This window comes from Anopheles moucheti, chromosome 2, assembly GCF_943734755.1.
Source record: "Anopheles moucheti chromosome 2, idAnoMoucSN_F20_07, whole genome shotgun sequence".
In the NCBI taxonomy this organism is placed as follows: domain Eukaryota; kingdom Metazoa; phylum Arthropoda; class Insecta; order Diptera; family Culicidae; genus Anopheles; species Anopheles moucheti.
Window position 1 is genome coordinate 10,707,735 of NC_069140.1, and position 27,193 is coordinate 10,734,927.

Consider the following 27,193-nt stretch of genomic DNA (forward strand, 5'->3'; position numbering starts at 1 on the left):
TCAATGGAGTCAGTTTCAAAAGGCAGGAAACACATGATACAATAAAAAATGTTTATTTTCCGACACGGAAAAAATACGTGTAGACTCGCATGGCGTATGCCACGTCCACGAGAAATGTAAACAAAGTTGGCATTCAACAAATGTCAAATAGGAAAAACAAAAAATCTTTTCTCGTAGGCTGTGGCACTGCTGCGTTTTTGGAAAAATTCGTGTGTTATTGAAATTTAACATCATTGTAAATCATCATGGAAACACCAGAAGTTCATATCGATGTGAGCGGGAACATGGAAACGCCGAAACAGGAAGGCAAATCCGGATTTAACCTGTCCTCGTAAGAAGAATTTGCCGTGTGTTGCGGATGCGCATGACGCATCGACAATAATAACAATGAATCTATTCTATTCCCAGGTTTTCCAACTTCTCCACCCGTATTCCGAGCTTGTGGGAACTGTTACGATTAAGCCGGCAAAATATTCGTCCTTGGGCAGAGTTTCTACAAACTTCAAACTTTAAAACGGTGGCCAACGTTTCCCGCCTGACGAACCGAATCATTCGCAACCTGGCATACTTTCAAAGCAACTATCTGTTTGTATTTCTTGGGTTGATCGTCTATTGTTTGTACGTATTTGCCGAAGCGATTCCATTGCATTGTCTACATATGAGATTTCATTCTGCAGGTTGACCTCTCCGCTCATACTGATTGTGCTGGGAGCCGTGTTTTATGCTTGCTACAAAATCAAGCAGAACAGCACACCCGTGGCTTTCTTCAGCAAGCAGTTGAACACGAACCAACAGTGCATTGCTGTCAATGTTGCAGCCGTCCCGTTGCTCTATTTGGCCGGAGCAGGTGCAGTCATGTTCTGGGTGCTGGGTGCTTCATTTTTTGTGATATCACTCCATGCGGCCTTCTATAACATCGATGCAATTGTTACAGAGGATATGGAAACGTTCCTCACCGAAACGGTGTGAATACGGTGTATGACGTGACCATTAAATCGACTGTGAGTTCCAGCACGCTTGGCTATTACCATTACATACCGTATTCAACGATTTGATTTGAAAAATCAAAACCCATTTCCTTAGCTATGCTTATGGTAAAAGAAATCAAAGAACTATGATAGATCAATTAAACCTCGGACGATGTAATGAATATTTACCGTATCTTTTCGATATAACCTTGTTGCAAAAGTAAACAGCTACGTGAACTAGTAAGAAATTGTCTAATATGAATCCATAAGCCGAATCAGGATCATTTGTAATAATAAAGCTATTGCTTATCTTGACAGAACGATCCACCAACAAACACGATCCTATTCTAAAGTTGCTATGTATTTTATCATGAATCTTATGTATCCTTACTGTAATTGGTTGGAAAAACTTAACGGGGAATTAATTTATGTTCTCAATTATCTAGCAATATCAGTGCTAAAGTGTTTACATAAATAACAACGTTTATTTCAATAATTTCTCATATTTAGTTTACAATAAAACGAACGATCTTCTGTTGTGAATGAACAAACTGTGTCTCAAAATTAGTAACGGTAAAAACACACCACTGATGGACATTATAAGCGATAAAACTGAACCACACATTCAGTTAAAAACCAAATCGTTGTAATTGCTCAGCACATGATACGCAGACACGCGGCAGCTGGTAGTTGTGCGCACTACGGTCGTACGGTCAGCACGTTCGAAGTTAGCTTTTACCGTTTCATAGTAACGGCCATCACTGTGAATCAGAATAACAGGTAGGTTACGTGTAAATTTCGAACGAAACAGCGATAATACACTTACCTCAGCACGAGACAGCGCAGCTTCAAGCACTTAACGCGCAGTAAATCGATCGCCTTCTGGCTCTTGTCGGAGAAACGTAGATTTTCTGGATCCCAGCGAAGCTCCAATCGTTCCAGCTTGGGACACGACGAACCAATCGTATCCATCAACTGGTCCACGTGTATGTTACCGCTCAGACGTTCCGTTGTACCCATCACGACGATGCGAATGTTGGTCAGAATCGGTAAGATGGTCATCCAGAGCTGATCCGTAATGTGGGTCATGCCGGAAAGTACGCACGCCTGCAGTTGTGCTCCGTAGCGTGTAATAAACCGGGCCAACCCTTCATCCGACACATTGTCGGATGAATCTAGATCCAGCGCGATCAGGCTCTTCGGGTTGCCACCTTCCATCCATGCCTTCAGCACGGAATCATTGAACCCGTTAATCTGGCCGGCACTCAAGAAGCGCAGGGTAGGAATTCTCGTCAGCACATCGATCAGACATTCGCTCGACAGATCGGTACCAGAGATGTCCAGCTCCTGCACCGAACATTTGTCCCACTCCGCCTGCATCACGTACTCCGACTTCAGGCTCGTGCCGTTCATCAGCAAACACTTCAGCTGCTTTGATCTTGCCAGCAGTGCCTTCAACGTCGATCCAACGACCTTGTTGCAATAGTTGACCGCAAGACACTCGAGCTGGATGCAGTTGGAGCTGAACGCATCGATGTGCGAATCGTCGATGAAGTTGATGCCGTACAGATTGATCACGCGCAGGTTCGGCGTGGCGGACTTTAGCTTGTGCACGTTAATGACCTCGTAGATTTCCTCCTCTTCCTCCTCACATTTCTCGTACGTGCCAATCAGATGCAGCACCTCGAGACCGTTGATGAAGTTGTAGATTTTGCGCATGAAACCCTCCATGAAGATCACCTCCGACAGGCAGATGCACATGTAGCGCAGCTTGGCCGGGAAAGCTTGCATTTCGCTGAAGTCATGCAACTGCATGGCTGGAAGTAAGAATACCGAGAGTTAGGTGTAGCGTCACGGCACAGTGGCTATCGGAGGTCTGGCTTACCGGTAGAGAAATCCAACAGCATATGCGTCAGATTCGGACACTTGGACGACAGCTCGTGCAGGACGGTGTGCGTGATCAGCTCAATCGGCAGCTCGATGTAGCGTAGCGATGGTCCGAATCGCACGGAGATGAGCTGCAGCAACGATTCCAGCGAACCTACGTGCAGTCCCGAAACTTCCGGGCGCAGCGACACATTCTTCCACAGCTGCGTGTTGTACGCTATCGTGCGCCAACGGCGACATACCGTGGCCATGCGACATATTTCCAAGTGGCTCAGATAGGAAAAGATGTGCAAGATGACCTTATCCGGAAGTTTCTCGATGGACTGCGGTAAACGAAAGGTACACGTACTATTAGACTGTGTGTTTCAATCAAACCGTAGCGTTACGGGCACGTTAGCAACGAATGTAGCAAAGCGTTAAGTAAGTATAAGTAAGTATTATCAAACCGTATTCGCGAACGGGCTTTTGCCATCTTCGGTGAAGTAAAGCTGGGACGCTTCCAGTGCCACCTGGTTCCACACATCACTCGAAATATCCATCCTTCAATCACCTTGTCACGCAGTTTGTAGCACACAAAATGTTAGAGTTTTAAAGGAAGGAATCAAGCACACGCCAGCTACCACCGACTGCAGCAAGATGGTACGTCCCGAACTTTTTTTCCCGAAAGAGAGTGAAAATTTTGACATCCGTAACGATGAAAATGTGTGATCATATTTTTTTGTTTGGCTGTGGTTGTGTGCACGATCAGCATGAGAGCGGTGATATTCGCAGAGGACCTTGCGATGATCATGCCGTATGTTGTTGTTAGTCATAGGTCGAATTCAGGGAGAGATGTTTTCTTAATAACCAAAGATGAATTCTTCAACACTCTCTCCCAATTTCTGAAGTAGATTTGTATGCGTGGCATATGCTAAATTTAAACAATGTGGCGCTTTACAGAAAAATCCCAGTGTTAGCGTAGCATAATGGTCATGCGCGGTAAGGCTGCAGCTTGTTATGCGGTCCGGATCGGTCAGTAGTAACTGTACGCGGGTGTGTTAGTGAGATCATGCCGGTCCAGTCACGAGTTTACCGGCGGCAGGCTACGAATGCAGAGTTATGAACAGGTTGTCATGGATACGGTTAGTGGTACAAATAGTCCTGTGCGACTGTAGGCTACTGCTACTAACCGTTCCATCTGAAGCGCCAAAAAACAGCTAAAAAAGAATAAAATAGAAAACTATAAAGCATACAAAGCGAAGCTGGAGTTTTGTTAGTTGGCTGTTGTACTTATTATTGCGCTTAATGTTAGATGAAGCATCGGGCCGTTCACTTACCATACGGCTGCGCCGAATACTTCCGCTAGAAAAACTGTCACTGTGAACTAGTGACGAGTAAAAGTCGATCGCATTCCATGATTCCATTGTTTATGTTACAAAACACGCAACTTGTGCTGGATTAGAATGACTAAGTTACACACTCTCTATAATGCTAGAACACGTTCAATGGAAGATGTGAATATTGGAATGGAAAAATAACAATACTTAATAACACTCAGTGGTAATTAATTCTATACCAGATCATGATTAAGTGTATTACACTATTGTACTACGGTGTGCAATAATATTGTAATACCAAAAAAACACATTTTATGCTTTGATAAAATTTTAATTACTCATCATTACACTAAAACATGTTGTACACACACTCACTCACACACACAAACACTCTACCTCTTACTGTTGATGTGCGGAATGATTTATTAACGCGTACGCTTAACGCTGACAGTAACGTGATTGAAATGATTTACGATCTGCCACAATGGGTCATGTCACGCGTATCGCCTCGATACGTCACGTACGATCGCCAATAAACTGATGAATGAAACCTCGGCAACGGTACGCCAAACTCACTTTGCGGGTGCGTACCAACAAGCGTGATGCCACCGTCTGATGCGATCGTGAGTTCCGATTCGGAACCGAAACGCGAATCCGGGAGTTCCACGCAAGAAATTATAATTAAAATGTGATGGCTCCGTTTCGATGTATTGGCGAGCGGAGAATCACGGATAGTCAGAGACAAACAAGCAGTGTCTGTGTTATCTTTCTTACCGGTAGATGGTAACCGTTCAATTAAAGTGTTATTTTTCAAGAAACTTGGATCGTTTTGTTTGTTAAATAAGAATTCACCCTTAATTGCTTTAAAAAATGCTTCTTTTTAAACCATGACTTTTGTACAAATTTTATAAAAGTATGAAAACATTGGTAATAATTTCCTACAACAATTACTGCTACAACCTAAAGCACGATAGCCGGTTTCGTAATAAAAATCCACTACAAGAAAGCGAAAACATGCAAATCGTACCACAAAGTGTGTTTATTTATCATGCACATTTTTTCGCTCAACAGAAAATCTCTTCACATTTTATCACCTTTTTTTCGGCCGGTTTGACGGTTTGTTGCATTAAAACAGAAAGAAAAAAAACCCGTAGCCGCCCCATTCTTTGCATCATCAAAATCATTATTTCTTACGATCATTGAAAAGGACAAAATGTCGTCACGTCTGGTAGTGGTGCCAATTGATGTTTGTTTGTTTTTATTTCTCTCGTATTTTGGTTTCCTTTTTTTTTTTTTTTTGTTTGCAACCATTCCCGCCGGATTCAGCGCATTGGACTTTCGTCAACAATTTTAATGGTTGTAGAGGAAATTCGGGATTCCCTCTGGCGTTGAATAAGTGCGCACACGGTGCGCAGAGCGTGTACGTGCGGCCGGATCATTTACCATACACTTCATCTACCCGATCATATTGCCAAAACGGTAAGTCAATCAGCTCTGGCCGCATGGTTCAAATTACGCTTAAAATAGAACATTGGCCGATTCGCCATCAAATGACAATCCGTCGTTTTCTTTTTTTTTTTTTGTTTGATTGCGATGGGGGAAAATTAACGACCACCAGTACAGGATCACCCTGCGAACGTACCTGGGACGGGCGTTTTCTGAACGTTACCGGAAAAAGTAAATCCATTGCCTTTTGGATAAAACAGTGGTAAGTGCCAGTTTGACTATGAGAACGTTCTTCACTTACTGATCGTGTTTACTGCAAATTGATCTGTCACTCAATCGAACAGCACCAACGGCGATCGGTTTTTCGGGTTGAACGTTGTGATCGTTCGCCTCCGTAACGGGATCGGATTACGAAGTGATCTAGGCGTGTTGTTCGGTAATGGTTTGTGGTCGTAATGAATAACCAATCGCGAGCGAACTTGTTGGCTCTTGACACTGGCTAAAATGCTGCTACCCGTTTGACACATGGCTCAAGTGATGGAGGTGCCTGGTGTTTTGTACTGATCGTTAGGCCTTGGTGTGTTGTAGTGTGTAACACTATATGAGAACAAATATTAATTTTAAAACTACTTGAACAGCGTCGTAATAAATATGTAGAGTTACGTACGACCTCTTCATAATTGTTAAAAAAATACCGTGCAAATATTCAAAATTTCTAGTCACCCCAAACGTTTAGTGTTAGCTCAATCTAGCTGTAAGTTGTACAACACTTCAATACTAATAACTGTTTTTTTATAATATTTTACTTAATAATCTCACACGCACATCCCATTTCAAATATCACTGCTTAACTAGACTAACTTGATTACTGGTGCATAAATAAACACTTTGCACTGGCGGCGATGGTGCTCCACAATCCATGAAACCGTCGTAACACTACCGTGAGCAATATCACAACCGAGTGCCGTTGGCGTTGAGCGAACAATGCCGTGGCGAGAGGCGCGCTACTTACACAGTTCGATATGAATATTGTCTTCCGAGCATCTTCGTCATCGTTCATATTTGTTCCGAGCAACAAATTAGCAATGCTTTGCCGCTGTTTGAACGTACTCATCCTGACACACCGTTGTTTCGTAACCCGGGTTCAAGTTGTCCGCAGCGGTCACGCAGAAGGATCAGTTGATCGGTGGGTTTGCGTCTAACCTAACTCGAATCCGAAGCGACACTAACCGTGAATCAATGCAATGCACCGCTGAAAATGCCCATTGGCCGATCCGTGTCACGATGTTTTTTTTTGCAGCAGCAGCAGCAGCGGTGTAGAGGCCGAACCGACCAAAATGCATCCCAATCCAACCAAACCCATTTCCATCGATTAGGTTGCGTGTGTGAGCGTATGCAGGCATCCTTTGTGCGATCGAAAGGGTGGTGAGATTATTTTTTGATCACCATTTTATATTTATAATTATTAAACTCATCGCTATGCTTCCTTTCCCGCCGACGGGCATTGCCGGGTCCGGTTACGGTTGGCAACGTTTTTCACTGCCAAGGTGGGTTGTGTTCCATTATGGCATGACATTTGCCAGCTGCCGTATTGATCAGCAGCGGCACGTTGAAGGCTTTGGCAAGGTAAATTAATTGCCAACCAGGCATGTACCATGCTTTGCTGGCGAGAATGCGGAGCTCTGTGCCCTCGCCGCAGTAACCGGTTTGTACAAAGACATCTTTGTGTATCTAATTCTGTGTTATTTGGCATATTGAACTACTAGGTCATGCTTGTCTAGTAATAGTGTGCATACAAGACATATGCTTGTTTCGTTCCTGGAAAATCGGCCGGGAAGAATTTCCTTCAGATTAAATTTCGTGAAGTTTCAAGTTTATCCCAAATTTTTGATTAAATATTCTATCAAAACGCAATGCAACTCCAAACAAACAGCCAATTTATCTTTATTTTTTGGGGCTTTCTTTTTCTTGGCGTCATGCCATACATACACGCCATAGGTCATGCCGGATAGTTAGTCCTTCCTGCGGAGGATTAGTCTGGATAGGGTTTTGGACCAGTCCTGTCGTGTGAAAACCTAAATAAAATAAAGAACTTGATAGAAATAATAATATGAATTATGTATATACAAGGCTTTCTTTTATCACTTATTAAATATTCAATGTTACAAGCTATGCTAAAACTATGTAAGATATAAATTTCAGCTCAAATAATTTATAAAATCTTAAAACTTGGAGTGTAATTATGCTAAACTGAATTATGTAATTATGCTCATCTGAAAGCAGCTTGTTTGCTCACTTTACTTTTACTTTATATGCTTAGATTTTTTTTGCTTTCATGTTTAATGTTTAATGTAATGTTTAATTTAGATTAAAAACAAAATGGCTTCGTTCAATAATATACAAATCCATTGAACCACACTGTGCGTGTACACTGCGCTGTAAAATGAGAGAAGAATGTGGTACAAAACTGAGAGCGTGAAGAGAGTAAAGCGGAACTATGGGAAAGCGTAGGTCATACAATTGATTTACATATTTATGTTGGAGGTATTTTTAAAGGATTATAACACATTAATTTATCTCATAATAATCAATTTGAAACAAATACAAACCTCCAAACCTAATAATAAACTATAGTTAAATAGATCTCACTACTGACATCGTGACATTTATGCAAGATGGATGGTTAATTTATGTCGAAGATAACGTTACAAGTTACCTAAAAATTCATCGATTGTAAGTAGTTTTTTATTTTTGCAATTTTTTAGCGAATTTTGATTTTTAAATAGTAAACATAAACACATATATGACCATTGCCTCAGCAGGCGCGTTTGGGTTTCCCCTGCGTAAGTTGTATGTTGCGATCACAAACGGTTCGGATTGTTCGTGAGTGCGGTTGTTGCGCGTGGCGCGCGTTTTAACGGTCGTTCTTACCTGTTTGGCGCGTATAGTTTGCAGTGAGGTGGTACATTTTTTATTATATGTCGCGCGAGTGTGTCTTGCAGTGGTCTTATAAACCTCGTGGAGGCATCGCGGTGATTCGTTTAAACGGCGCTATACGTAAGGTGCGTGAAAAGGGTTTCTGAAAACAGTTGATTTTTCGTTCACCTTTGATCTAAGACGGCTTCTATGGTGTGTTTTTTTTGCCTCTCTGGTGTCCTGAAATAACAAAAGACATTTTTAGAAGCGAACATAGTTTTTATGGACACAATAGATGGCGGAATGCCCTAGTGCAAAAGTGTAGCGTAGTTTTGACCTTCACTGAACTTTCTACGGTGGTTCGGATATTCGACGTACGAGACTTAAATACGAAACCATTCTTTCCCCTCGGTTCGAATTGTAGTTGCATTCAGTTAAAAAAACATCTGTCATTCTCTCAAGCACCGTTGTCCGCGTAAACATGATAAGCAAACATTATCATACAGGTGCGTTTGGCGAGCAAATGGCAAACAGTTTTAAACTGGGTGTCATTTTATTACACCTGGGCCGGGTGATGCGATCGTGTGTTGTCTGATTTGTTTACACCGGTACCCAATATTTGCTCTGCAAACGAAACTACAAAGCCGGAAATAGTTCAAATCGCAACCGACACACTGACTGAAACACTGGGGAGTTTATAAACATCCCGATATTGTATACAGAATACCCTCAGCCATAGTGTCGATCGGTAACTCATCTATTTATGCGCCAAGAATAACAAAATGTCCTACTTTTGTTCACATTTTATGACCAAAACCCGAGTTTTAATCACGGAATTAATGTCGGTCGATTATGTAAAAGCACTAAGTGTTATGGCTTCCGCTAGCCCGTTTCTTTTTTTTACGATCGTCAACCAACATCGGGAGTAAGAAGACCCAAAAAAACGCACAATAAACCCGTGTTGCTGTAGTGCCTTCATTATGAATTTGCCAAAAAACAAGCCGTATTCAGCGAGAACCGGTTTTTGGCCATCCAAGCAGTTATGTTCGCGCGGGGTTGGGTTTTTTTTCTTGTTGTTCACAATCTTCATTCTGCCGTCTCGCCGTTGACCGGCAACATTTTCGAAATGCCTTTCGAGCATATTTTGTTGTTGTTGCTTTACATACATACTTGTACCTTAACGTGCTGCCGGTGGTTATGCGGGGAGTTTTGTATTTCGGGAAGAAATGGACGGATTGGATGAATTGAATAATTGCTGGCAAACTATCAGACCGAAGCGATTAATCAATTTATGAATCAGCAATATGATCTTACCACTGGCCGCCACTAAGAAGACCTAGCGCGCCAGTGAAGAGTATCGGTTAGGGGCAACACTTCGCACTGGAGGTGTTAAAAAAATCATTTAATGAATGCTCAAATAAGCAAACCTATCACGTCTAGCCATGAAACCATGTGTGACATGCAGGATGGAATGATCTAACATATTTCGGACTGATATTAATTGTGACCTTAAGTTGGTTTAATGTGGTACTATTAATGAAATATGCTTTTACTGTTGTTCGCACCGCTAGCTTTCACAAACCTGTTGTGTTAAATGCTGCATGAGTTTACTCGTTGCAGGATAATTATCCGGTCCGTATTCGACGAGAAAAGTAACGCTACTGTGCAGAAGCGAATAATATGTCTTCGATTATGTATGGAAATTAAAAAACCTGGAAAAAGTAGGTTACTAACCATACATAGCATTACACGTACATATAACGTGCCTGCTGAAATGTCTTGTTTACTTCAACTTCCACGTATTTCAGTGGGTCAATTTAATGCCAGTTAAGCCAAGGCATAATGTTTGATAATATTTTACATCGATATAGGGTATGTCCAATGCTATGCAATGTGATGAAATTTAATTGTCCAGAGTTCTCATATTTCGAGACCGAAATTGTGTCCAATAAATTCCCGGTAGCTTTTTCCGGATTTTTCTTCATAATAGAGAATGGAAGTAATATTTCCAGAAAATTTTCGTGTTTTTGCCTGACAATTTACAATAATTAAGGGCTAAAAAATGGACAACTTCATTAAAAACACCCATCTAAATTGAGGCAAACATGCGGCACATATGTCACGGGAGATTCAACATCCCTGTTCGTATTATTCAGATGGAGACAATTTTTGTTAAAATCAGGAAACATCCATGTAGATCCAAAGTATTGCTGTTTTTTTTGCAAAATTAAACGAAATTGTCCGCATGTTAGAAATGATAAAGATTATTTGCATGCATATTTCTTGTGAGAATAATCCGTTCATAGTTCAGCATTATTCGATCACATTTGAATGCGCCACCATTCATCGATCAATCAGTTGGATAAATAATTAATCAGTTACTCATAATTATTGCCGATCAGACGTGGTCTCGTACACGATGATTTAGTGCTTTTTATTTGTATTTTAACTCGTCTTTTCTCAGCATCCAATCCTATCTTCCCTGACCATTCGCGCTCCAGGGGTTTTATCCCCCCTATTAAGATTGGGACAGGTGGAAAATAGAGCAGTCAGTCGCGTTAGAAATAAGCGAGCAAAAAAGCAACCAAAGACAAGATTGAGCAAAACCAAAACAAAAAAAAAGTAAGGCAGTACAAGAAAAATAGTACGCACACGAGACGTTACGTGCCTAGGTGTTGTTTCAATTATGGCGCATCATCTGGCAACAGCGGCCCTGCTAGGTAACAACCGTCGGAAAAGGTGAACCGGTATAATGATGGTAGAATATAGATTGGCACTGGTCGGCCGTAGAATTAATTATGCACCAGCACAGATTATAGACCGCCGCTCGTTCTATTTCTTTTTCCCCGCCGCCGATTAAGCAAAGGGACCCGCCGGGAAAAGGGCACAAGTCGCTGCATAGTCGCCTAGTGCCCGTGCCTGTGTTTATGTGGGATTCCGGATGGTTCACGTACCGGGCGCATATGCATACCGTCCCGCCCGTCGCTAAGGGAATAATTTTCTCTGTTACCCGCCGATCAGGTGCAAAGACCCCGGTGGAATGGTGAAGCTTTCCGGTTTCCGGTCAAACTCGATCCATGGTTTTAGTACACGTTGTCCGCCCGTGACAGTTCGCTCGAGATGGGGTTGAGGCGGTGTTTTTTTTTTCCTGCTGTTTACTGTTCATTCCGCGCCGGTTCCACCATGCATGGCAGGCGTAATTGTACGGCGTCTTCTATCTGGTTCAGGGGGCCGCGGCCACCGTTTCTTGCCGATCGCAGGCCGATGGAAAATGCATGCTGAAATTCGTTGGCAAAGGTTGGAAAAATTGCCTCTCATAGTTTTCCAACAATAATCTAAGTAATAACTCTACAATACTTACAAATATTCTACAAAATTCCCAACTTCCTTAACCGTATCTCAGTAAGAACGATCGCTGTACACTGCAAGCGATTATTTATCTGCCGCATCCAGCGATTCACGGAACTTCCGGGTGTGCTTTGTGCGAGAACGCCGTTAAAATGACCATCCATTATGTTACCACAGCGTTTATAGCAACCATTTCAGAACACCATGGCAAACGTACCATCGTTTGGCACGGTCTAGATGAGAAATTGCAGATTAATTAAGTGTAAAGTAGCTTCCGTTCCGGTGGTCATCTTCTGCTGGTCGCTACCAGTTTATTTCTTTGCTAAAAAATTTGCCATAATTACTGAACAAATCCCAAAACATCGTCCGAAATCAGTAATTTAAGGTGAAAAAAATTGTCACCCAACAATGCTGTTGGTTAGTGTTTCCTCAGCACTGGCTGTACGTTGAAGATCGTTCGTTAGACCTTTGGGGTTTTCCATTGTGATTTAATAACTTTTTCCCTGGGAACTTTGGAACCGCTTCAACCATCGCATGTTCTCGGTTTCGCCCTTTGGCCAACATCGTGAGGAAATTGAATGGTGGAAATGGTTTGTTGTCTCACCCGTACAAGCCGCTTATCGTTGGCCGGAGAAAGGAATTGCTGATGATTTTCCCATCGCTCTCGCGATTCACAATTATTGTAGTTAACGTTTTGACCGTCGGGCGACGGTTATATCCATTCCACACCATTCGTTCGTGATGGTAGCAGCAGCAGTAGCGGCAGAAGACACGGCACTGACCATTATCATAAATCCTTCGGCCTCTTCGGCGCGGTTCAAGAACGGACCGAAACACCTGCCTTGCATCACCCACCAAAAACGCTGCACCCAGCGGTCAGATCCGGGCTGGGAGATCGTGGAAAATCTGGCCCACATTGCATGTAATGAATTGGTCCCCTCACTAGCATCCCTCCCCCGCACTAATCAACCATTCCCCGGTGCCGTAGCGCCGTGGAAGACGCCGCGGAATGTTTCTATTTCGTTGAGAAAATAACAAACGCATCAACACAAAAAAACTAAATCATTTACAAGCATTAGAAGCTAGCTCGTTCACAAATATTGGACGAACCTTGAGGACAGGTTCGCATTAGTGGATTGCGCAAGGCGTGAAGTTGATTTCTGGGGACAGCAGCAGAGAAAAAAAAAACGGAGGGAAAATGTGTACATAATGCTGACCTTCTTTCCTGTTTTGAGCATGGCGTAAGTATTTTAATGAGTGACCTGTAATAATGGGTACGATATGACGTTGAGCAGTTTCGACGACTTGATTCCAAACCTTCCTAAACGTAACGATAGCAGCATCAAATTGAGCCGCACTAATAATGAGATTCGAAACGGGATTTGTCCTATCGCTAATGAATGACACATTTGAAACCATTCCCAGTGGGCTTGCCTAATGCGGGTGGCTATTCAAATTTGGATCTTCCATTGATTCCATTGACCATTTTCTACAGGGAGTTCATCATATTTGTGTAACTTTGCATCTTTCGCATCAAGTTTTGATTTCTTAATCGTTCGAAGATCGCAACAAAAAACTCATTAAAATAGAATACACTTAATTTTGGGACTAATCTTAAAAAAATCAAAGCGTTCAGCTCATCTCTAACCGCTAAAATTAGGGCTAGTTGTGCAATGGGTTAAATCAATGAACTAACCATCACTAGAAGACGCTTCGCATCATAAAAAGAAAAACCCCCAACAACCCGGTACAGGGATGTTGTAACATCAAAAACCGTCATAAAACAAAACCCAACCTCCCAAAACTAACCGGAACGAAGCGTGTAAATAAACAAACACCCAACACATCACTGCATTCCGGTGCATTTTAAAGGGCATCGGTGTATTCGATGCCGGTTTTTTCCCTCCGACACGATCGCAACATTCGCTGGCTGTCCCGTTGGCAGTTACAAGCCGAAACCGAGTTTGACTTATGAAGTTTCGATGGAGTTACTGGCACATTCGAAGTTCTTTGGGCCAGTTGGAGAGCGGGGTGGTGGTATGATGAGGAGGTGTTTAAATTTTTGCTGCTGCTTCTACTACGTCAAAGGTGTTTGGGGGCCTGGTTGGGCTTTGCTGGAGTTGCTGGAGTAACCGGTAATGAAGCCATACATCAGACGCTGGATGGATGGCGGGTAATGGTGCTCACAGTGTCCCCAAAACTCGCCACGCTGTACGGTAATTATGGTTTGCCACGGTTTTGACTGTTCTTTTGAAAAAAGAAAATGTATACTGCGAGGAATTGAAGGAAATCAGCACAACTTGAGGCTTACATGGGTTGTATCTGTTCTCTAACACTAGAACTACCAAGTGTTTAAAACGTTTTTCATTGATGATCACTTTAGGAACAATTTCAAAAACTGTATTTTATATTTTAGTACGTTTTTGAGTTCGAGTTACAGGAAAAATGTATAAAAAATCATGCATTTATTATCGTAGAATTGTTTTACCTCAAAAATTATTGTCCTGAAAATGAAGCGTTCCAGTCAGAATAATTGGTCCTGTCGTTATAGTCCTGTCGGAAATTCATGTCCTACCACCTATATTCATTGCCAGAATGATTAAACAGGTTTCTTTGAATTATTTACCAATGAATATATTAAAAAAAAATTAAAAACAATATTTTAAACAACAAATAATTTTTTTAATAACTATTCAATTTTTCTCCTGTTTTTATCAATATTTGATTATAAATTTAAACATCTCCACAATCATCTCAAACTAAACACAATATTGGCCCTGAAGGGTTAATGCAGTTCTTCCTTGGGCGACGACGATAATGAAGTTGATGATGATGGATGCACGCAAAGGGCTTTGGGCGTTTGTGTATAAAATGATACCAATGTGAGATGCGCGAACAACCATTGTGCCATTGGAAACCGTTGCGTTGCTATGGTTGCGATTTCCTACCATCCAAATGCATCTTCTATCGTGTTCGATCTCCGTCGAGCTGCCAACACCGAAGGGCACGGTGTGTGACAGGTAGCAGCAGCAGGTGTCAAAGAAACATGCTGAAGGTTCTCCCTCTCGGTCGGGTCCGCTTATCGGTCGGACATGATGTGCACCGGATGACCTTTCACTCACACACCGGTATGCAAGTGTTTGCCAGTGTTTGTGTGTGTGTGTTTCTATACGCATACAGACGGTGCTTTAACTCCAGAGAGCATCCTTCAGCCAGTGGTAAAGGAGTGGACGGAAGAGGATAGAGAACAAAGCGCGCGAAAAATGCCAAGTGGAATGTGGAAGGAAGAGAGCATAACTTTCGTGCCCTTTTTCTACAACTTACGGTTTCCGTTGCAGAAGATTTACACAGCGAAACAAGTGCACCTCCGGTGAATGGTTTAGTCTCGCTGTAATTGCGAACCAATTGTGGTTGGTTTGCTGTGCGGGTGAATTGTTTCAAAAGGTTTCGCTTTTTTCAATAACTGTTCCTTTTCCTCGGTGGGGAAAGCACGAACCCTTGTAGCCTACGGTACTATTTATGGTTTTAGCAACATCGTAAAGGGCAGTTCGTAACGAGCGTTCGAAACTGTTGGTGGTATGTTTGACACATATTACCGGTTCGTGTGCCGTCTCTTGAAGTTTGTGTCCCAAAAACAAAAATGAGCGAAACAGGAAGAACCGAGAGAAAAGACTCTCGACCAAAACCCATCCGCGAGCGGTCTTTCCCGCTCGGCAGCTGAATGATCTTCGCTCAGCGATCGCTCGAAGTTCGAAAAGGTAAAATACCTTTCCATTCCGGCTCCGGGGTCCTACACTGCCAAACATCTACAACCCTCGTTTTGGGTCGCCCCCGGGGCCCGCGGCCAGGGAAGATGGAATTGGAAGACGGCGTTTCTACCTGTGCGCACCCGTAACCCGTGTGCACGACACGCACACACCAAACCAAAACCAACCTCCAACGTAACGGGGCGCATGCGGATGCCGTGGGAAAGGGCCGCCGAAAAGACGTCCCTCGCTGCCGTTTTTGCCCGGAGAAGACGTTTCTTCTTCGTGGCCACTCGAACGGTCATTCTTCCCCCCACACTACCACTCTGGTCTCTGGTAGGCGCTGCTGAATGGAAGGCGGAGTGGTCTCGCTCGCGGCATGGTGCGATTCCAGTTTTTTTTTCACCCCCCCAGTACCAACCCACCGGTTTGTTGTTGTTGTTCTTCGGCTCATTCTTCTTCTCTGCAACCGCATTCTTTCCACAGCATACGAAACCGAGTGCCCGGCACCCTTCCGCTTCGGGTTCCACCCATTCTAGGTCCGGGGTGTAGCTCCACCAGTGTACGCTGGGTGTCAAACGTTGCAGTAAGCATCATCCTTGCATCCTGGACATCGATCGCAGGAGTAGTGGACTCTAAGCCACCTTTAAGCCATCTTCAAGGCAGCCCTGCCATCGAATCGTCGTTGTCGCGGTGTGCGAAACGCTCACCACGAAGGGTTGCAGCAGCATTCAAAACGCTGTATAAAATCCCACCCTTCTGTGGGGGAGCCGTATCCCTTCAGCAGATGGTGGTGGAGCTGCGGGAAACAGCGATCCCATTTCCATTCAACTGGGGGAACAGCGCGACTCCCCACACTCTCTGTCGTAGCCGCCGTGAGAAGAAGCTCTCGCGAGAGACCCAGAACCAGTTCGTCGCTGCTGTGTGTCGTGGTGGTGATCGTCGTCGTCGTTCAGACTCCCTTCGAACGTGTTCGCTTGTTGCGGTTCGATCGCCGTTGCTCCGGCAACGCTTCTGTGACGTGGTGCATTTACCAATGCTGCGGTACTCGATCGGGCGGACTATTGGCAGCGGCGCGGTCGACGAAACGGTGGTTTGAACGCAGACCAGAACAGTTGGAAGTGTTGTGCATGGTTAGTAGCATTTATTAACACATCGTGATTAAAATGTGTGCCGATCTACCAATTCGTGTAATGATGCTCTTACGTGAATAGATCGGATGCGTTGAAACGATCGTGCCTCAAGTGTGTATGTGTGTGAGCGTTGTCGATAAAAGTTCCGAGTTTGTCACACTGGGATGCTGTGTTTCATAGTGTTCGATTGCAGTGTGATTTGGGTGACCGGTAGCTCCTGTTCGGTGAAATTCCCAATAAGTTTCAACAGTGACAGAGTCAGTTGAGTGTTTGCAGTGCAGAACCAAAAGTTCCGTTACGATCTTCCGACCATTCCAATCGGCAATTGCTAAGGTGTTTCCCTGCGTTCGAGTGCGTGTGTTCCGTCTCTCACACACATACGCGCGCTCTTTTTGCTGCTATGTAGCAGAGGTAAAGAAAAAACGTCACTTCGATCGGTTCCGCGACGCTACGCATTTATTGCGTGCTGCTTCATTGGTGAATTTAATCAAATTCTTGTGCTTTATTCTGCTATGCCATCGTGATTGGGCGTGAAATCTTAACATCAGTAAATTTTAATACAGAGCAGTGAACAGGCGTTTGTGTTGTTGAAGTGAGTGTGCCGCACGGCATTAGAAATGTCAAGCGCTCAAGGCCACCTGTCCGGTTGTTGATCGAGAGATCAATGGTTATGCGATCATCCGGAGAAAAACACGTGTGTAGATAGCTTGCTGTGACAGAGTGTGCTATTTTTGTGCTTTGATTCCATCCGCCGGTTTAGTTACGGTCCGGATATCGTAGGATCGCCATGTCGTCGGGTTTAATGTGCGTGCGTGACATCGCAAAAGTGATGTGTTTGCGGTAGGCCGCAACGAGGCCCAACAACGAGTGTGCGAGAGGGTGGAGCGGGCGCCACTACTTTCGAGCGGCCGGACGGACCGATCCATTACATGTTCAATGCTAAAACACATCCATACCGGGCCCGTAACGACGGGCCAAAATCGTTCGATACGGGGTACGGCCGGTGGTGGTGGTGGTCTCGGTCGTCCCATACCACCGCTAAACGTGTCCACCGTGTCGGCCAGCTCGGCCGCCACGGTCAACTCGACCAACACCGGTCCGATCGGTGCGGTCGGCACGAAGCACATGAACGGTGGACCACCGGGACGGACACTGCTCTCATCCTCCTTCATAACGCCGTCCACCGGCAATGGGACCGGCAACAACAACAACAACAGCAACAACCTCCTACACAACGCATCCGCCCTCAGCGGACTGTCGGTCGCACTGGGGAACGGAGCGATCGGTGGAGTTGGCGGAGGCGGCGGAGGTGGTGGAGGTCCGATCGGTTTGGCCGGGTTCAATCACAACAACTCGACGACGAATAACAACATCCTCAGCAGCACGATCAACATGAACAAGGACCGGTTAGGCGCCCGGGAAGCATTGACCAGCCTTGGGCTGCTGTGTTTGGGTAAGTGTGTATCCTCTGCCCGGTTGTATCATTCGGTGGTGATGACGTCACTTTTTTGTGGTGAGAGAAGAATTCATTCCGTTGCAACATGTTGGACCGCGATGATCCAGATGTTCGTTCCAGGAATAGCTGACTCATACTGTCGGTGGCTACGGTGCCCAGCGCCACCAGGAAGATTTCCCAAGCTAAATTAAAGGGTTTTTTTTTGTGAGTGATTGCTATTTTTGGTGAAACATGTGTGAGCACACACGAAAGTGGAAATCAGGCGTATAGTTTTAGATTGTAGTACAACACTTTGTTGTGTCACTGAGGATCGGGAGACTCTACGTGCCTTAAGCACACAACTGTTTATTTCATTAATTCCCAGTCGATCTTCCAATTGTGTACGATGTTTGTCTAGTCACAATGCAAATGTGATGGGCGTTCAAGAATGAACGATCGGTTTTGGAATGTTACTTTACTTGTGAAGTGGGGGAAGTTTGTTTATTGGGTTTTGTATCTGTTTTAATCGTTCAGTTTAAGGGACTTTCATGAATCTCCAAGGATTCGTGGAACTACGAGAATGTGTTTCGGTTGGAATCGAAGGAATCTGTGACAATTCATGAATCTTTTGAGATTCGTTCATTCTTTGGATGATTCCACATTGAAGATACATATGAATTACTCTTCAACTCTCAGCCTACTTCATCACGGAACATCCAACATTAGATTTTATTGGATTGTATTGGAAAGAAGTGTATTGGAAACAGGTGTTAGCAGTGCCTCGCAGAGCTAGGAAGAGTTTGATTTACTCAACTCGTATTCCAATTTGTAATATTAATAATATAGCTCTACATCATAAAAGAACACTCAGTAAACTCCCACACTATTCCAGAGCATTCCTACATTTTGACGCAGCAAGTGTGTAGAATAGTGCAAAATGCAAGGACACGTCTTCTAAATATGGTATACAACTGTCAATATTTCACATCAAACTCCTACACCACAATAACCGCTCATTGCGCACAGTGCAGTGTAGGTTGAAAGCGGGAAGGAAACTGGTTTATATTTAAAAAATTACATCCTGACTTTTCAAGTAAGCACATTTTACATTAATTCATACACGGTGAGCTTGCTTATGATTATCAGGTATGACAGGTCTTGAAAAAACTTTAACACTGCGATAGAGAGAATGTATTTTTTAATGTTGTCCATTTCGAGTAATCTTTTCCCGCCTTCTCAACTAATGCAATCCAACTCGAAAAAGGGCATTTAGGAACGTTGTTCAATAATTGAAAGAATTTCTAACCGTCCAGCTTACAAGCTGCCGAATCAATTACCACCAATTATTGGATGTAGAAAGATCCTTCATTTGAGATTTTGTTTGCTTTTCCATTTCCAACTCCTCGTACTGACGTTAGCTTGTTCCCACAGAGCCTGCTAGATTCCGTTCGAGCTAATTGGTTTATGGTTGCGCCGATGGTTGTTGTACGCGGGACCGAACATTTAAAGATGTGACTTGGTGTTTTTTTTAATAGAATGAATAGATGAGGACAAACCTAGACCCTAGCCCCGAGCCCGCCAAACGAAACTCATTCATATTTTTTCTCTATCTTATTTCATGTGCTTGATGTAATGCTGCCATCCCTACCAATCATCTCGGTTGAATGAAACCACGCGGATCGTCCTTACGCGGCGCTTTAACACACACACAGTGTCCCTACTGTTGGCATTGCTTTCGTTGATATTTTTGCTGAAAATTTCACCCGGTGGACGGGATCCACCGCCACCGACCATCGGACCGGCCGTGCTGGAGGATTACGCCATCGTGTACGACGTGACGCTGGCCCTGTGCGCACTGTCGCTGTCGCTGAACCTGTGCTGCCTGCTGGTGTGTGCCATTCAGTTCCTGTTCGCCGTCAAGCTGGTCCGCGCACCTGCCACGACCGGAAGGTAAGTTGTTACACACCTGACCTGAAAGGGGGTGCGTATTTAGGGGAGAGTGTTTTGTTTCCTTCGTTTTTTTTTTCGTTTTTCGTTATAAAGAATATAATCATTCGACCCTCTTGACGGTGGGTTCCGGTATCGGTAGGATGGTAGGAGAGCGAATGTAAGCACATAACTTAGACCACTCGGGAGGGGGAAAAGGATCGGTTTTATTGAGTCCGTTGGTCCTGTTCCCGGACAAAAGGGATATCGTTTTTGAGTCATGCACCTCGGGTCAGCTCGTTGATATAACCATAAAAATAATACATCAAACACGTGCTACGACCGCTTCGCCATAGCCTTCCAGGGTTCGATCAGTAGCAGTTTTTTAGAGTGCGATTCACTTGCTGGTTCTGTTATTCTTCAAACAGCACACACAGAAGGGTAGTTTTTCGTTGGTTTCCATTCGAACATGGTAAGGTGAGACCTTCGTACGGCAAACACTTTGACGGGTGCACGTGGTGCACTCTTGCGTGTGTTTTTTTTTTGTGTAACGGAAAATGTTCATCGAACCGTGAAAACAAAAACGCACGAATGAAGGCTAGAAGAAAGCGAGTCACAAATTACACCCGTTGTCCTGGTGACGGTTAATGCACCTTTTTGCTAACGAAACGTCCACCGTCCAGGGGGTGAGTAGAATGTCTAGAACGTCATGAAAGGGACAGTTTTAGGACTATTTTGAATTTTGTTTGCTGTAAGTAAGCATATAGCTAGAGCGTCGGGTGGAGTATTGTTGGCAAAATCAAGGGGAGAAACGCACTAACGAACAAGGTTAACATTACTGCTGAATCTAATTTCTCTGCTACAGTTCGTAACATAAATATACGTTTACTAGTGTTTGGTAATAACAGAACAAATTTAAGAGATGGTTAAAAATTATATTTTTTGCATTTACACTGAGTAAAACGAAGTTGTTCACTACCCCGTTCGTGGGTTTGATAGCCGAATATTTATAATGACCTCGAACATCCACAGTTCTGACAGATTTTTTATTCGTTTCTCATGTTCGGATTTCACATGGCAAGGCCTACATGATCGAAAGAGAAATGTAAAGAATTCACAATTATTCTTAAAGCAGTATTTCATGTTAATAATATCCTCTTTTGTAAGTGTTCTTATAATTATGTTGCATGGAGCAATTTTAAACCTCTGGAAGAAAATGCAATAATGTGCGTAGTAGTATGTAAACACGATTTAAAAATGTATTTTTTTATTCTGTTTAACATCACAAAACTTCAATTTTCACTACCTCTTCAATTGCCTCTTCTTTTCTTAAAACCCCACAAGGAAGCTTATAATTATGTTACGTACTGTAATAGTAGTTAAACTACTAGCTTAAACCGCATGCTATTGTGCATGCTCATTTTCCCAGCGTATGTTGTTGTTTGATGTGTTTGGGTTTTCTTCTTTTTGCTTCCTTACCAAAAAAATACTCTCGACCATCGCGTCCAATTGCAAGCCGTGCAAGCGATCGAACAATTTTATCTGCTTAACCACACGGGTCGGCCCAACCCCACACCCCGTTCCACGCTTCACAACCGGAAGATCGAGACTGGGGAATGAAATTTTTAATTTATTACCAGTACGCGTTACACCGGCCAGCGAAAGTACCGTTTTGGTTGGCGTTTTTTTTTTTTATTTCTTATTTTGGTTCGCGATTGTAATCTTTAATGAGCGGCTCCCAAGGGAACCCCTGGGAGTCTTCTTAAGCTTGCACACACTTTGGATGGGTTGGAAGGAGGGCTTTTCGGTGAGGGAATTCTTTTCTTCTTTTGAAGCAAAACCTAAATTTAAAACCATGTGCAGGCAACACCTGAGCGTGCAGATGGAAGATATTGGAGGTGTTTGTGGTCGGTACGCAGCGATAGGCATTTAGCGATCGCGCATATGAAGATGTTACGCCAGATTAGACTGATGGGTCTTTGGCGCTTTAGCTTTTGGGCCTTGTATTTTTGATTCGAATGGTAGATGATTAGAAATTGAGATCGATCGTTCAAGATCGTTTCGTATGAAAATCTGTTGAAAACAGCGTTGAAGCTTTAAGACGGCCAATTGGTTCACTAAACAAAAGGTTAAAGCGACCTACATCAACAACACGCATAAAGTTTAGCATTTCAAAAGGATTTGGCATCAAGCTTACATAAGTGTCCTCGAAGTTTGACATATTTGATTCCTTTAACATGGTATTACCATTCCACGGGACACATATTAATTCGATTACCCATTCCCATTGCAGGTATTACGTACTGCTGGTTTGATTGGGTTTGCGATTCCTTTGTGCAAAATGTGTGTTGCATTGTTGCATTACCTTGATAGTGGAGAGCGGTACCAAATGCAAGGCTAATCCGGCTAATACCTACCAGATCCATTCGGTCGGATTTAGCCGCCAGCTTTGTTTAGAGGCCATGTTTATGTCCCTAGCCGTGTACGCCACATGGTGGTGGATGGTGAAACATTCCACACCGTGCACACGCACTATATCGGGCAGTGCATTTTCTTTGGACTTCTTGGCTTGGGTGTAACTCTAGGGCTTCGACCGTTTCATGTATTATTAGCACATTCGGGTAGTGCGAACACGTTTTGTGTTCGTTTGCTGAGCGTGTTGGGATTTTATTGATTCATTAGCTAAACGGTTCGGAACGGGATGAGATCGATTAAGAAGATGGGAGGTAGTGGCCGTGTTGGGAGCGCATTTGGGGGTTGATTTAATTATAGATAAATCAATGAGGTGCATCCATCCTGCAGAGAAGCTGATGCGACTAGGGAAAGTGCAATCTAGGGAAATCTTTCTAATGTAAGGGAAAGTTTCTTCTTCAAATACTTACAAGTCGTATATTTGGATTAATCGTTATAATAGTAGTTTATTGGGAGTAATAGAGCCGTATCACTTGAAAAAGGTGTTTGCAAGAGTCTAATCATTACATTAATTCCTTCTTCTTCGTATGTTTTTTCAGAGGCAACAAGTACTTACAGAAGTCCAGCGTTAGTCGCGTGTGTGCCGTTGGTGGATTTTTCATTTCGATACCAATATTTTTAACCGGTAAGTAATGATCCCCTCAAAATGACTCTATTTTTTGACGATAATATGCATCTTCCCGTTGTAGGTATCATCCTGTATACATTCACCCAGTTCCACTCGACACCGGCCATCGTGACGAGCATACTGATCGGTGTCGGGATCGTGTTTTGCGGCGGCGCTATGGTCCATAACGTGTTCGTGTGGCAGCGGGAAAAGACGATCAGTGTCCGGCAGACACCGCTCAACCTGAACCTAACGCTTTCGCCCCAGATAAGCACGATATCAGCAACGGCGGCCGCGGCTGCCGCGGCACACCAGTACCAGAACGGGCATGCATCGGGCGCTCATCATCACATCAGTCTGAACCACGTGTACAGCAACCACAACCACACGCCACTCACACACAACTCGCAGGCGAGCCACACGACACCGATCACGCAGCTAACGCCGGTAACGCCGCTGTCCGGGAACCATTCGCACATCAGCTTCAACCATTCCTACGTTCCGCCACCGTATGCGGGGGTGCGTGCTGCCACGGCCACGCCACCGACGCCGAAGGTCATCGGTTCGCTGTTGAACCGGGACGCGTCGGGTTCGGTCAGTCCCGGCATGCCCGGTAGCGGGGCGAACAATAACAACAATCTGGACATGAGCAATGTTACGAGTGCCAACTCGCCGCACGAACTGTCCACGCTGGTTTGATCATGGTGGCCAGCGGTTGACGATGTACGGAGATGACCACGCTAAACGCTCGACGTATCGGCGGTTTTGCGATACGTTCAGAGGGTTGAGGTTGATGTACGCACCATGGAAAGGATCATTCGATGTTTGATATTTTTTTGTTAAAGAAATAGCTGTACTATCGAAAACGGAAACGAATCCTGCCGTAAAGCGGAGCGGGCTTGTTTGACGGATTTTACAATTGAGAAGGCTGAAGTTGTTTCCATCGCGTATTAAGTAGAAGCGAGATCAGTTTTACACTTAGCACCCGAATTATGTTGAGATTATTTTAATGAACGAGTGACAATCCATCACGCCCATGTGCTGACTACGCTAGCTGCACAGCACTTTGTACAAATTTTGTTTGCCTCAAATTTGCCCCATTTTATTGGTAAGAAAACAAGAGCAGAAAGGCAGATACTGCTACGAGGATGGGGTGAACGTGCTCAAACGCCCATTCGCGGACAACGAGTGATAAATGTTTAAGGAGAGTATTTATTGTAGCTGTGCTTAGTTATGGACGTGGAGTGCGTCGATATGGACGATACTGTAGGCACTTGCGCGGTGCGTATTTGTGTACCTTGAAAGCATAACAATTTTATAGATCACCTTCGTGTCGAACTAAGAGGAGAGACAAGTTAGATCCGATTTTATACAATAATCGACCTGCGAAAGGTACGATTAGTTTTTAGAACTACTGTAAGTTTTACTCAATCGCAGCTGCCCAGCTGGATCTAAATGTTGTTTCGCCATTGTGGCTAGGAATGGATAGATTATGTTATTTTTATGGAATAGAAATACAAACCTGTCAATCACCAATGCTAAGAAATTGTAACGTTTTTGTTTCTGCTTTAAATTAGTGTGTATAATTTAATTGAAAACTTGTGTTATCCCTTGTGATTGATGCTCATTGATCTCACCGTTGACAACGAGCGCCATCTCGCGTAAATGCTCCCGAACTGCTGGTGTGTTCAAACTAGTGTACCTTCGGATACATAGATGGCGCTACTGTACTTCACAAAATTTTGTGGTGTGCGTATTGCATATGTTCAGGCGCTTTTGCCTCTGTGTGTCCAGTCTTACTCAACGACCCAACCCAACTCAACGTGTTTTTGTCGATATTATTTTAAAATACGGTTGTTTTCTTGATAGAAATATCATTCAGAACACTTTTCCGAAACTATCCAAATACATTGAGTAGCTGCATCACCTTCATGAGCTGATACCGATTCTAAAAAGGATCGCAAGCAGTGAAACAGACGGCTTGAAAGATCCTTCTACAGAATGATTGTGTTTTTGAACAGGAAAGCTGGTATGAACAAGAACGAGGAAAGGATCCCGAACTACAACTGTGTTGCCTTATTCCTGTGTAGACACACCCAGCGATAATTCCAGCACCACATCGCTATGCTTTTTTGTCGGAATAGTTTCTCTAAACGCCATCAACCCTCCCAGTCCGAATCTGTTTTTATATGTTGAATTTGTGTAGCTGATGGTACTGTTTGTGTAGCTTTTGTCGCACTAAAGGCTGTGAATGAAAATACGTATACGTTTTGCAGGTAGCGTGTTTTAGCACTGCGATTGCACGAGGCAAGCTTTTATTTGAAAGAAAGGAGTGCACTGCCCTATTACACAGGCAGATATAATCATGATGCTGTATCTCTTCCACCGAGTCTGCAGGATTGCAAACATTCTTTTATAATATTGTTCCCTTTGTCCCTATTGGTCTTATTCTTGACGAAATAACTATTTGTGTAATATAATCATATGGCATAACAGCCAAAACAACGCACAAGTTACCAACATCAGCTATATCAAAGCACACAGGAGTTGTCTTAAAATAGAAATGAAATGAAATACATGTACGTTTTGCAGGTAGCGTGTTTTAGCACTGCGATTGCACGAGGCAAGCTTTTATTTGAAAGAAAGGAGTGCACTGCCCTATTACACAGGCAGGTATACTCATGAGGCTGTATCTCTTCCACCGGGTCTGCAGGATTGCAAACATTCTTTTATAATATCATTCCATTTGTCCCTATTGGTTTTATTCTTGACGAAATGACTATTTGTGTAATATAATCATATGGCATGATAGTCAAAACAACGCACAAGTTACCAAAATCAGCAATAGCAATGCACACAGTTGTTGAATTAAAATAGAATTGAAATGAAATACATGTACGTTTTGCAGGTAGCGTGTTTTAGCACTGCGATTGCACGAGGCAAGCTTTTATTTGAAAGAAAGGAGTGCACTGCCCTATTACACAGGCAGATGTACTCATGGGGCTGTATCTCTTCCACCCGGGTCTGCAGGATTGCACACATTCTTTTATAATATCATTCTATTTGGCCCTATTGGTCTTATTCTTGACGAAATGACTATTTGTGTAGTTTATTCATATGGCATAACAGCCAAAACAACGCACAAGTTACCAACATCAGCTATATCAATGCACACAGGTGTTGGATTAAAGTAGAAATGAAGTTAAATACATGTACGTTTTGCAGGTAGCGTGTTTTAGCACTGCGATTGCACGAGGCAAGCTTTTATTTGAAAGAAAGGAGTGCACTGCCCTATTACACAGGCGCAGGTGTACTCATGAGGCTGTATCTCTTCCACCGGGTCTGCAGGATTGCAAACATTCTTTTATAATATTGTTCCCATTGTCCCTATTGGTCTTATTCTTGACGAAATGACTATTTGTGTAATATATTCATATGGCATGATAGTCAAAACAACGCACAAGTTACCAACATCAGCTATATCAATGCACACAGGTGTTGGATTACAATAGAAATGAAATGAAATACTTGTACGTTTTGCAGGTAGCATGTTTTAGCACTGCGGTTGCACGAGGCAAGCTTTTATTTGAAAGAAAGGAGTGCACTGCCCTATTACACAGCCAGGTGTACTCATGAGGCTGTATCTCTTCCACCCGGGTCTGCAGGATTGCAAACATTCTTTTATAATATTGTTCCATTTGTCCCTATTGGTCTTATTCTTGACGAAATGACTATTTGTGTAATATATTCATATGGCATAACAGCCAAAACAACGCACAAGTTACCAACATTAGCTATATCAATGCACACAATTGTTGGATTAAAATAGAATGAAATGAAATACATGTATGTTTTGCAGGTAGCGTGTTTTAGCACTGCGATTGCACGAGGCAAGCTTTTATTTGAAAGAAAGAAGTGCACTGCCCTATTACACAGGCAGGTGTACTCATGATGCTGTATCTCATCCACCCGGGTCTGCAGGATTGCAAACAT

At 43.4% G+C, this 27,193-nt stretch overlaps 3 protein-coding genes across 5 annotated transcripts; 2 read left to right on the plus strand and 1 right to left on the minus strand.

The window, feature by feature from the left end:
- The first annotated feature begins 152 nt into the window (after positions 1–152).
- On the plus strand, positions 153–1,522 carry LOC128309622 (prenylated Rab acceptor protein 1). The gene is made up of 3 exons (XM_053046060.1): positions 153–331; positions 409–618; positions 678–1,522. The coding sequence occupies exons 1-3, from the start codon at positions 246–248 to the stop codon at positions 967–969; spliced, it is 588 nt and encodes a 195-aa protein (XP_052902020.1). The 5' UTR covers positions 153–245; the 3' UTR covers positions 970–1,522.
- Positions 1,523–1,593: 71 nt separating this feature from the next.
- On the minus strand, positions 1,594–6,731 carry LOC128309621 (F-box/LRR-repeat protein 7). 3 transcript variants are annotated; one of them, XM_053046059.1, is made up of 4 exons: positions 6,630–6,731; positions 2,854–3,178; positions 1,795–2,785; positions 1,594–1,729 (listed from the first exon to the last, which is right to left on the minus strand). In XM_053046059.1, exons 1-4 carry the CDS (start codon positions 6,729–6,731, stop codon positions 1,594–1,596), a joined length of 1,554 nt encoding a protein of 517 aa, XP_052902019.1. The 3 variants fall into 3 exon arrangements, with proteins under 3 accessions (XP_052902019.1, XP_052902018.1, XP_052902017.1); XM_053046058.1 differs by lacking the exon at positions 6,630–6,731 and adding an exon at positions 4,172–4,270; XM_053046057.1 differs by lacking the exon at positions 6,630–6,731 and adding an exon at positions 3,302–3,501.
- A 10,679-nt stretch (positions 6,732–17,410) lies between these two features.
- LOC128297351 (uncharacterized) lies at positions 17,411–24,730 on the plus strand. Its single transcript, XM_053032978.1, has 4 exons — positions 17,411–18,213; positions 19,908–20,145; positions 23,133–23,218; positions 23,283–24,730. Exons 1-4 carry the CDS (start codon positions 17,697–17,699, stop codon positions 23,897–23,899), a joined length of 1,458 nt encoding a protein of 485 aa, XP_052888938.1. The 5' UTR covers positions 17,411–17,696; the 3' UTR covers positions 23,900–24,730.
- The last annotated feature ends 2,463 nt before the right edge of the window (positions 24,731–27,193 follow it).

What these genes read in the sequence shown, in the direction of transcription:
- LOC128309622 (XM_053046060.1), top strand. Translation starts at nt 246, where the DNA reads ATGGAAACACCAGAAGTTCATATCGATGTGAGCGGGAACATGGAAACG. An exon ending in TCCGGATTTAACCTGTCCTC is followed by an intron (nt 332 to 408) that starts GTAAGAAGAATT and finishes TTCTATTCCCAG; the next exon opens with GTTTTCCAACTTCTCCACCC. An exon ending in GGGTTGATCGTCTATTGTTT is followed by an intron (nt 619 to 677) that starts GTACGTATTTGC and finishes TTCATTCTGCAG; the next exon opens with GTTGACCTCTCCGCTCATAC.
- LOC128309621 (XM_053046059.1), bottom strand. Translation starts at nt 6,731, where the DNA reads ATGAGTACGTTCAAACAGCGGCAAAGCATTGCTAATTTGTTGCTCGGA. An exon ending in GCTGTTGGATTTCTCTACCG is followed by an intron (nt 2,786 to 2,853) that starts GTAAGCCAGACC and finishes TCTTACTTCCAG; the next exon opens with CCATGCAGTTGCATGACTTC. An exon ending in CTGCGCTGTCTCGTGCTGAG is followed by an intron (nt 1,730 to 1,794) that starts GTAAGTGTATTA and finishes TCTGATTCACAG; the next exon opens with TGATGGCCGTTACTATGAAA.
- LOC128297351 (XM_053032978.1), top strand. Translation starts at nt 17,697, where the DNA reads ATGCTAAAACACATCCATACCGGGCCCGTAACGACGGGCCAAAATCGT. An exon ending in GCACCTGCCACGACCGGAAG is followed by an intron (nt 20,146 to 23,132) that starts GTAAGTTGTTAC and finishes ATGTTTTTTCAG; the next exon opens with AGGCAACAAGTACTTACAGA. An exon ending in GATACCAATATTTTTAACCG is followed by an intron (nt 23,219 to 23,282) that starts GTAAGTAATGAT and finishes TTCCCGTTGTAG; the next exon opens with GTATCATCCTGTATACATTC.